The sequence below is a fragment of the Paralichthys olivaceus genome, chromosome 13 (genome assembly GCF_024713975.1).
Source record: "Paralichthys olivaceus isolate ysfri-2021 chromosome 13, ASM2471397v2, whole genome shotgun sequence".
Taxonomy (NCBI): domain Eukaryota; kingdom Metazoa; phylum Chordata; class Actinopteri; order Pleuronectiformes; family Paralichthyidae; genus Paralichthys; species Paralichthys olivaceus.
Genome location: NC_091105.1, coordinates 15,343,126 through 15,352,829, shown reverse-complemented (window position 1 = coordinate 15,352,829; position 9,704 = coordinate 15,343,126). Strand labels below are relative to the sequence as shown.

The 9,704-nt window shown below is 42.0% G+C and overlaps 1 protein-coding gene across 1 annotated transcript; it reads left to right on the top strand.

Moving 5' to 3' along the window:
• Positions 1-1,284: 1,284 nt before the first annotated feature.
• irx4a (iroquois homeobox 4a) lies at positions 1,285-8,152 on the top strand. Its single transcript, XM_020091235.2, has 5 exons — positions 1,285-1,701; positions 2,582-2,833; positions 3,743-3,849; positions 5,483-5,793; positions 6,978-8,152. The coding sequence occupies exons 1-5, from the start codon at positions 1,657-1,659 to the stop codon at positions 7,691-7,693; spliced, it is 1,431 nt and encodes a 476-aa protein (XP_019946794.2). The 5' UTR covers positions 1,285-1,656; the 3' UTR covers positions 7,694-8,152.
• Positions 8,153-9,704: the final 1,552 nt, after the last annotated feature.

The following is a 9,704-nucleotide window of genomic DNA, read 5'->3' as shown; positions in this document are numbered from 1 at the left end:
AAAGACAAAAAGTTACTTAACCAAAGCGCATGCAGGCATCACTATATACATCTTTATACCTCTTCATTACTTCTTTCATCTGTAAATGAAAGCGGGGCAATTATTGCGAGGTGCCGGTATCATATTATTATGTTGGCCCCGGTCCCCTAGATAGTCATCAATCACTCTCAATCGACCTGTCACCGGCAGGCACAGATCCAGCTGGAGAGGAGAGAGGGAGGAGGAGGAGGAGGAGGAGGAGGAGGAGGAGGAGTACATCATCATTAATTTGAGGAGTGACCCCCGGGGCTATCCACATGTCTCAACCCGGGATTCTCCAAGCAACGAAAGGCAGTGCGCACCGGTGCCAGAGCTGCTGTGGGCGAGCTCGTGTTTTGGGAGGATTTTGGCTGCAGTGACCATGGTAGTGACCACAAACACTCGTGGAGGAGAGAGAGACAGACAGAGAGAGGGGGAGGAAAGGATGGGTGGAAATCTGTAGTAATGTTTTGTTGAAATGAAAGTTATGTAAAGTTAAAAGCACTTTCAGATCTACGAACTAAAATGTTTATTTTGGAGAGAATGTCCAGCTCACATATGATTAAACTATATACATTGTATGGAAGAAGAATTCTAATTTCAGAATTTGCCCTGAGACGTGTGTTGAGTTCATGTCAAGAGGTACAAAGTTCATTCAAACCACAACCTATTAAGCAGATTGTTGGGGATTCATTGGCTGTAATTACAACACTCCAGGGACTAGTTGCTCCAGGTGGAGTTGGAACATCCAACATATTATCTGCTCTGGGTTATCATATTATAGAATTTTTTTTTTTTTTAAGAATTAAATACCAATGTGTTTTTTTAACTGCATTTAAAAATGTTTGGCATTCCTTGTTCAGTCAGCAGTTTGTCTCTGCACTGGCAATGAAATATTCTTTACTAATTAATTTAAAATCAATTAGCTCCCCTTGTGATTAGCATTAGTGCGGAGGAACGATAGGAATGTGCTTAATTAACCCTCATGCATTTCAACTGATACATACGTTTGCATATTCAAGACACTGATTGACCTAAACTGATGGATTGGGACTGCAAATGAATCTCTTTTTTTTTCTTAACATTACTCCTTTTCTGATTTCATGTAAAATCCTCTGCTCAGTTCTTTCTGTTTGTGTCGTCACGCTGAAAAAGAAAAAAAACGCATATTAAAGTTACAGTCTGGTCATTTTTAGAGTGGGAAACTTCTGACGTCAGAGTCACTGCCGTTTAAAACAACCTGCCTCTGCTGCTGACGTCTTTTATACTACTTTTTTATAAGGCAAAAATATGTATCTGACAGCAAAGTGATTATTCCAGGCAGAGAAGGGCTGTGCGTCGCCTTAATTCATTTATTTGTATCCAACAGTTTTTATTCTACAAGACGGCGTAAAAGAAGAAAACAGGAGATTTTCTTCCATTTATTTATTTATTTTTTATTTTTTTCTTCTCCCCGCTGAAAGGCGTTTGAGTGGGGGGCATTTTACACAAATTAAACATGCTACTCTGCTTCGCCCTATAAGCATCCTAGGAGCCTGTGCTTACCAATCAATTGGTACAGTCAAACAGCCGCAGCCTGCGTGAGAGTGGAGACCTTCAGTCTCGCTTTATTTCTGGATATTGGGGGACCTCTCTACCATGTCATATCCACAATTTGGATATCCCTACTCGTCTGCTCCACAAGTAAGTACACGCAGCTGCCTTTGTTTTTGCTTTTGATATTGCTGCGATTGATTATCTCATCGATTTAAGCTTGGTGCTTTTACGCGCTTTATTGGCCAAGAATCCGGGATGCTTCCACTGCGTTTCCGCGTATCGGAAAAAAGGTTTTGCGTTACAGACAGCGATACCTGCGCTCCTGCAGCGATAGATAAAAAAAGGGTAAGAAGAGGGGGAACCAGAAACCAGCGAGACCCCCCGACCTCCCCGTTCACTGATTTCTGCGAGATAATAACCGCTCTCTAATGTCAGCCATATGTTTATTTGCGCCGGGACGCACATGCCAACTTGTTCTGTACACGCTGCGTGTGTGTTGTTTTTTGAGCCTTAACCCAGCTGCTGTTTTGTTTTTGGCTTTGAGCCATAAAAAATCCTTTGGGGTATCTACAGAGCGATGTTGGGAAAACATGTTGTATCTGTTTGTAACGATCACAGCTCACACACGGCTCGTTCTGGACACTTTTTACGCGCAGATTATCAGCAGAATGTGACGCATCTTCCATCATCAGATATAAGTGTTTACATGTCATTTTATGCTGTATTTTACTTCTTCGGGATTAACGGTGAAAAAAGCTGCGAACAACGACGTGTTTTTTTGCAAACAAGCAGAATCGTTTTTGTCCAAAACTTGTTTAAATCGTGCGTAATCTTGCGTTTTGACGAGTTGAGTGTATTGGAGAAGGTCAAAGTTCTGATTTTATTTCGTTAGGACGATTTGTTCTTAATAATGGAAACAAATAAAGTTGTGAACTAACTCCTGCACTCAGTCGCTCAAGCTTAAAATCGGATCTTTCTTGCCACCTTGTATTTATTAAGTTAATTCTCTCTCGGTCTCCACCTTTAGTTTCTGATGACAACCAACTCTCTGACCACTTGCTGCGAGTCCACCGGCAGATCCATAGCCGACTCCGGAGTAGCGGCGCCCGGCCAGACACCGGTCTACTGCCCCGTGTACGAGAGCCGGCTGCTGGCCACGGCGAGGCATGAGCTCAGCTCCGCCGCCGCGCTGGGCGTGTACGGGAGCCCCTACACCGGCGGTCAAAGCTATGGGAATTACGTTACATATGGCACGGACGCCTCGGCTTTCTACTCGCTGGTAAGCCCCCTCATCTGATCCCTCTTGGCATTGATTAATGGAGCCGCAGGGTGCTGAGACTCAGGCTCACACCTCTCCTCTCTCTTTTTGTATTATGCACTGCATCGCAAAATACCAGCCCGTTGCTGTACAGTGATTTATTCCCATATCACCTTTCAAGCCAACTTGTCTTTAGTAAATGAAAAATACGCCTCAGCATAGCAAGATATGGCTCACTTGTTTCAGGTGAATAGGCTATTTATCTTGAGAGAAATACTTTTTATGGAAGCAGTCAGAAAAAAGCTATGAATAACAAACCTGCCTTGAAAAATATTTACAAGTAGACCGACATTGAAGGCTGAGTGATTGTTAAATTAACAAAAGTCTGTTAACGTGGATTCTCAAAGGTTTTTATGTCAAACTTAACCAACCTTTTTTTGGTTGTTTTTGTGTTGAAAATTCTAAAAGTGGTGACAATGTTCATGAGAATGTGAGGCAAATGTAAGGGCAAAAAGAAAAACTTTTGTTGATTGATCTGTAATAATTACTACAGTTCATACTTTAGAAGATGTGACACGTGTTTGTCTAGAATCCTGTCAAAATCATAAACTTACAGTTCCTATTGTTTTCCTTTAAACACATTTTTAAAAACTTATTTTGAAAGTCTTTTTAAAACTTCTGTCTTCACTAAGGTTCATGACAATTTATCCCTGTGGTTTAGTTCCATGTGTCATTCACCACTATGGTTATTTCTCTAGTACTCTGACATCATGTACCATCAACTATTACCCTGATCAACACCGCTCATTAATTTAAAACAAACATAAATACAACCAGTATATATTTTGCTGATGTGATTTTTTAGCTAAATGATCAGAAACTGTCTTCATAAATGTGTCACTCTTTCAAACACTTGTCATCTGATTGCAGGGCACATTCGACACTAAAGATGCCACCGCGTCTGCGCATGCGGGGATAACCCAGGCGACAGCTTACTACCCTTATGATCCTACCCTGGGACAGTATCAGTACGACAGGTAGGTCGTTTCCATGACACTGTGATGTCTGTGGATTTTTCTAATGAAAGTAACCTGATTGTCAATGCAAGCATCAGAAACTTTGAAAGAGCTGTTTGTGGACTTTATGGAAATGTGATCTTAGAAACATCTTTGTCTTGACTTATTTCATCTCTAAGTAAAATTCAGGAAATTTGGGACTTTCATAGTAATGTACGCCAGTGTACAGGGCGACTTTTCCAGCATTACAGAATATCTATCCATGAGAGGTCAACGCCAATCTCATTACATCTAGCAACATTTGGAATTGACCTCCATGTAATATTTCTCTCCTGATGGTGTGAATTGCCTCGTAAAGCAAAAACCTGAGGCCTCCATGTTGAGGAGCATTATACTGTCATACTGACAAGGTCGTCCTAAGATTAGATTATTTCCAAATAAAGTATGTGGTGCCATTTAAATGTAGGGCATGGATTATAACAGTACGTGATTAAATGGATTGTGATCAACAGAAGTGCACAGGGAAACATCCCAGTCTCTCAAGTGTCTTATTGATTAGTCTTGAAGCTTCATGAGAGTTTACATCACCCCCCCCCAAAAAAACAAGGGGCCCTTTACCAACCAGTCTAAATTCACTAAGTGCCAAATGTTTCAGCAGGCGTCATAATAAGTGCACATACAGCGAAAAGGCCTGAGTCTAAAGCAGAACATAATCAGCAGCGTTCAGATAAACAAGCAGGCCTACAGCACTACCACTCCAGCTGCACTCGTCTCTTACCTGAGGGCTCATCATTACACTCAATAAAGCAATTTTACAGTCTATTTTATCTGTGAGGGCACAGCGCGGGGTATAAGGAAATGTACAGCGCTCCACTCCTTTTTGATTCCCTTAGCAGTGCTTGACCTGCACTAAGCTATACGGAGCAATAAAGGCCTCATAAAAGCCTCCCCTGAGAGGACTTTTACAGCTCACTGCTGACTGAAAATCAACACCGTGCATTTTAAATGTAAGTCCATGGGAAATATTTGTGCGAGAGGAGAGAGAGAGTGTCGTGAAAAGGAGTCGTGCTGTGCCAGGAATGGTTTTAATGGATAATACTGTACATTGGAAGGGATGGAGAATAAAATAAACATGGCATTTTTACTGGTAAAACTAGACTAATTTAAATGTGCATATTGATTGAAAATAGCAGTGTTGGATTGTTGGAGGGGTTTCATATGAAATCATGTACAACAAAGTCAAGCCTGCCTTCCATTTTCCTGCAGCTCTTGCACTTGCTGCACAGGATCCTAGCAGATCCAAGTCTTATGTCTGAATATATGAAACAATGATATAAAATAATTTACAGTACATTTAAGGAATAAACAATATGCATTGTACGGTTGTGTTTAAAGTTTTTTTTTTCTGTTCTAAATAAGTGTTGTGTTAATTCTAAGTTTAATTTTCATTATAGCAGCAGATATAAATGGGTCTTTCTGTCTTATAAAGCATGATATGCATCAATTGACCAAGATCTCAACAAGCGGGGCTCTGTCATAGTTTTGATGGGATAAAAGAAACAAATCTCCAATATTACACTAACACATAGCCACAGCATCACACGGCATATTCAACCTCTCATCCCCAGTTTGTCCATGTTCTTCTCGTCAACAGATATGGCTCCATGGACGGGGGAACGAGGAGGAAGAACGCCACGCGTGAGACAACCAGCACGCTGAAGGCCTGGCTGCAGGAGCACAGGAAGAACCCATACCCGACTAAAGGCGAGAAGATCATGCTGGCCATCATCACCAAGATGACCCTGACACAGGTCTCCACCTGGTTCGCCAACGCCAGGAGGAGGCTCAAGAAGGAGAACAAGATGACGTGGCCTCCCAGGAACAAGGGCTCGGAGGAGAAGAGATATGACGATGATGAGGACGGGTCTCAGGAGGAGCAGATAAAAAGTGAAAACAATGAAGATGGTCAGTGTCAAAAGTCCTTGTTGCTCTGCAGAAATAAAGTTAAAATGAATCGCTATGTTTGTGGTGAAATGAGAAGCCTCTTATAGTTATGTTGATGAAAGTTTAAAAGAAAAACAGCAGAGGTGCTTATAGTGGCATGAATATGGAGAATTGTTTGGAATACAAAACAAATATGGATACATGTGTTTAAAAAATCATTTTTGACAACTTTTAAAAAACACATTACTAATCCACTCTGAGATATGATGATGATTAAAATGATAATGGTCATTAAAATAAAATTAAAAAAAGAACTCAGCGGGACATCATACATGTTCCACAGCAACCACATCTACAACAGTATTTTTATTTCTCTATAGCCATGACATTCTATATAGACTTCGATGTAGTTGCCATGATGCCAAATTTGTATTTATGTATTTGTTGCTCAAATTGTAAACTAGAACAAGTACTGTGGAAAAATTGCCACTTTATTTGAGTTTTTATATTTTCTACACAGGTCTCTTTATCAGTGTCACCCTATATGAGCCTTTTTTTATTCCAACTTTGTTTCTTCAATTATAACCAGAATATTAGGTTATGATTCTGTTACTAATGATGATGATAATTAGAAATAAATGACACTGAGGCCTTAAGAAGATTTTTTTTAAACAGTATCCACTTTGTCCAAAAAATGACAACTTTATGGATTTTAAAATATTATTACATTTTGGTTTTCTCCACATGCTAAATGAAACAACATTGATTATTTAAATTTTCTGCGCCAGCCTGATATAGATTTTATTCAACATAACAAACATGTAGCCTTGAGCAGGGAACAGGCCTCAGTGTGTCTCACACAGACACAAACCTGAAGTGATGAGGTTGACTTTCACCAACTACCTTATCTGATGCAGACTTAAATTGACCAATACTGTCAATAAATTGGCTATTTGTGTTAGCCTATATAATTGATGACTGATAAAAACGTACAGTTGTTTTGGTTATATTGAATCTGTGCGTGTTCATTGCAACTATCAGGCTATAGAAAATCGAACAGCTGTCATTTTACAACCGTGAGATTGAATATGAATATGATGTGAATTTCAGTGTTTGATTCTGTCCTCCAGGCCGTTGTCAGATCTGATCGTGCATGTGTCACCATATCTTCCACTCACACGTCTCCTCTCTCTTCTTTCTCCCAGAGACCAGGAGTCGGGCTGATAAGGACCTGCAGCTCAGCGATCTGGACGACTTCGAAACGCTGGAGTCTGAGAGCTCCGAGTGCGAGCTGAAGCACCGATACCACATGAACACGCACATGTCCACGACGACCGACTGCCCCGCCGAGCACCTCCTCAAGGACACTTCTCTGAAACTCTCCATCCCCGTTTCTCTCGGGGGGGAGCAGGACTTGAGCAAAAGCTGTCTCAAGACGAACCCGGAGGATTTCCAGGCGGACAGCAGGCAGCAGGCCAAGGCGTGTTATAACCAGCAGCAGCAGATACTGGACGGGAAACCCCGAATCTGGTCCCTGGCCCAGACCGCCACGTCCCTGAACCAGACTGAGTACCCGTCCTGCATGCTGAGGTGCCAGCCGCCGCCCTCCTCCCTCACCCCGTCCCCCGCCGCTACCTCGCCCGTGGCCGGCCTGGACAACAGGCAGGACTCGCCGGTCACGACCCTGCGAAACTGGGTGGACGGGGTCTTCCACGACCCCTTGTTCAGACACAGCACATTGAACCAGGCCCTGACCAACACCACCGTCTCTTGGACCGCGAACACCAAAGGCAGCATGCTGGAGGCCGAGAGGAGCGCGGCGGTGTTGCAGCAGCAGCAGCAGCAGCAGCACCAGGACTCCTCCAAAGACAGCAGTGCCATGAGTTTCCCCAAAACCATCAACAAACTTTTTTGTTCCTAACGAAACCAAAACGACGACTTTAATGCAAAAAGACACAGACTTGTGACTGAGAGTCGAATGGAAAAGCCTATCGCGTCTCCATGTCCCCCCCTTCATTATGTTTTACTCATTTTTCAATGGTAGCTATGTATACTGTTACATTGGCGTCACACAAGTGAGATAATTATCGGATCCGTTTGGCTTCTTTGATTCAACGCACGCACACAACTTATCGAATTGTATAAAAACAGTTTACATCTTGGGGGGGAGGGGAAATAGGCCTGAGGTTTACATGATTTTTATTTTTTATTTACTATGCGCATGCAAATGTAATTGAATATTATTTAGGTCTCAGCAGTTGAGTATCACTATTAAATGAAAAAGAAAAAAAGTCTCACTAATGCACAGCTCTTCCCAGTGAGTGGGGGAGGGGGGCGATTCAACTTTGTTCACTGAAAATAAAATGCAGTCGCTTTCTGACGCTGGGCTCGTGGTGGGAGTTGCTGTCCATGGTGCTGAAATATAGGCCTCGCCACTTTTTCTTTTTCTGTCTTTTACAACTAGGACACATTAGGATTTCTTTTTTTAATTAAAGTAAAAACAGTTTGATCATTCTTCTTCATTTTTAACACGTTAAAACAGGCGTACTTCAACATCTCCAAGCTTCTCCTTTTTTCTCCCAGAGAGCATTCACTCTCGCTCAGTGACAGCGAGAAAATGAGGCTGCTCAACCCTCAAGACAGAGCAATATCAGTATCTAAGATCTGCCTCATTAATTCCCTCTAAACAGGCTGTAATTGGGATGTTCGCAGTCATATTTCATGTCAGTCTATTGATTTCCCCTCGTTGCTCTCTGATAATATTATCGAAACATCTCAACACCGTCCATGATGCAGCTGTCAAAAGGGTAAGTTATTCGCCATATACGTCCACTAATGGGTTCAAAAAAAGGAGACCCCCCCTGCGAAATAATGTGAAGTGAGGAGTTTTCGTTTTGACACTAACCCCTCAATTTCCTAGAGACGTGAAGAGGAAAAAAAAAACAGGATAGATGCTGATTCCTCTCCTGAAAAGTGAAAGGGCTTTACGAGAGAGGCCCTCACCACGTCTAAAAGTGAAAAGGGCAAAGGAACTCGAATTAGTTGTTGTAGATAAAAGGGCAAAACGAAAGGAGTCAAGGGTACTTGACAGTAATGGCGAAAGTGGAGCTCTCGGGGGACTCGGTCTGTCCTGTGAGGAGGGGTGAGGTGGGGGGCTTCAGTGATGAATTTTAATGGGAAAAGCACAAACGATCGAGACCCCCCCATACACATACACACACCATCTCTTGCAAGAAAGTGCTATGGTGGACAAAGGGGATTTTCTATATAAATATATATATAAACCTTGCCTGCAGCATTTCTTAAGTTGACATGGGGCAAAATAAACTGGAGGAGATGATATATTTATACATATTCCCGTACTGACTTTGATATTATTCATATTTGCCTTTTTTTTATTTTTAATAAACCTTACGATAGATAAATTAGGGCCCGAGTTTAAGTCCCCACAGATAACACAACAAAGCATTTAATTAATTTAGCATGAGGACAGGTTTTATTAGACCTCTGAACCAAGTGGCTTTTTATTTGAGAGAAAGAGACGTGGAGTAAGAGAGAGAGCGAGAGAGAGAGAGAGAGAGACTATAACTAAATCATTCAGCCGTGGCAAATACGAACACACAGAGGGAGCGAGATGGTAAATTAACAGGGGCTTTTTACATAGAGACCAAATAAAACTGTAATCAGCGACGCGTTACTTTTCATTAAGCGGGTTTGACAGCAGCATATTCAGCCACTCCGACACACAGCAGCGAGGTCCGGGCTGAAACAAACTGCTCTCAAAGCGAGAGTCATAAGATAATTCCTTAAGCTCCATTAACAACTCTTAGCCGCAGGAAATGGGCTCCCCCTGAAAACATCTCCAAATCTAAAAGCTTTATCGACCTGGCAAACCTCAGCTGATGGCTTCTCTTTTTTTCACTCCTCTCTCT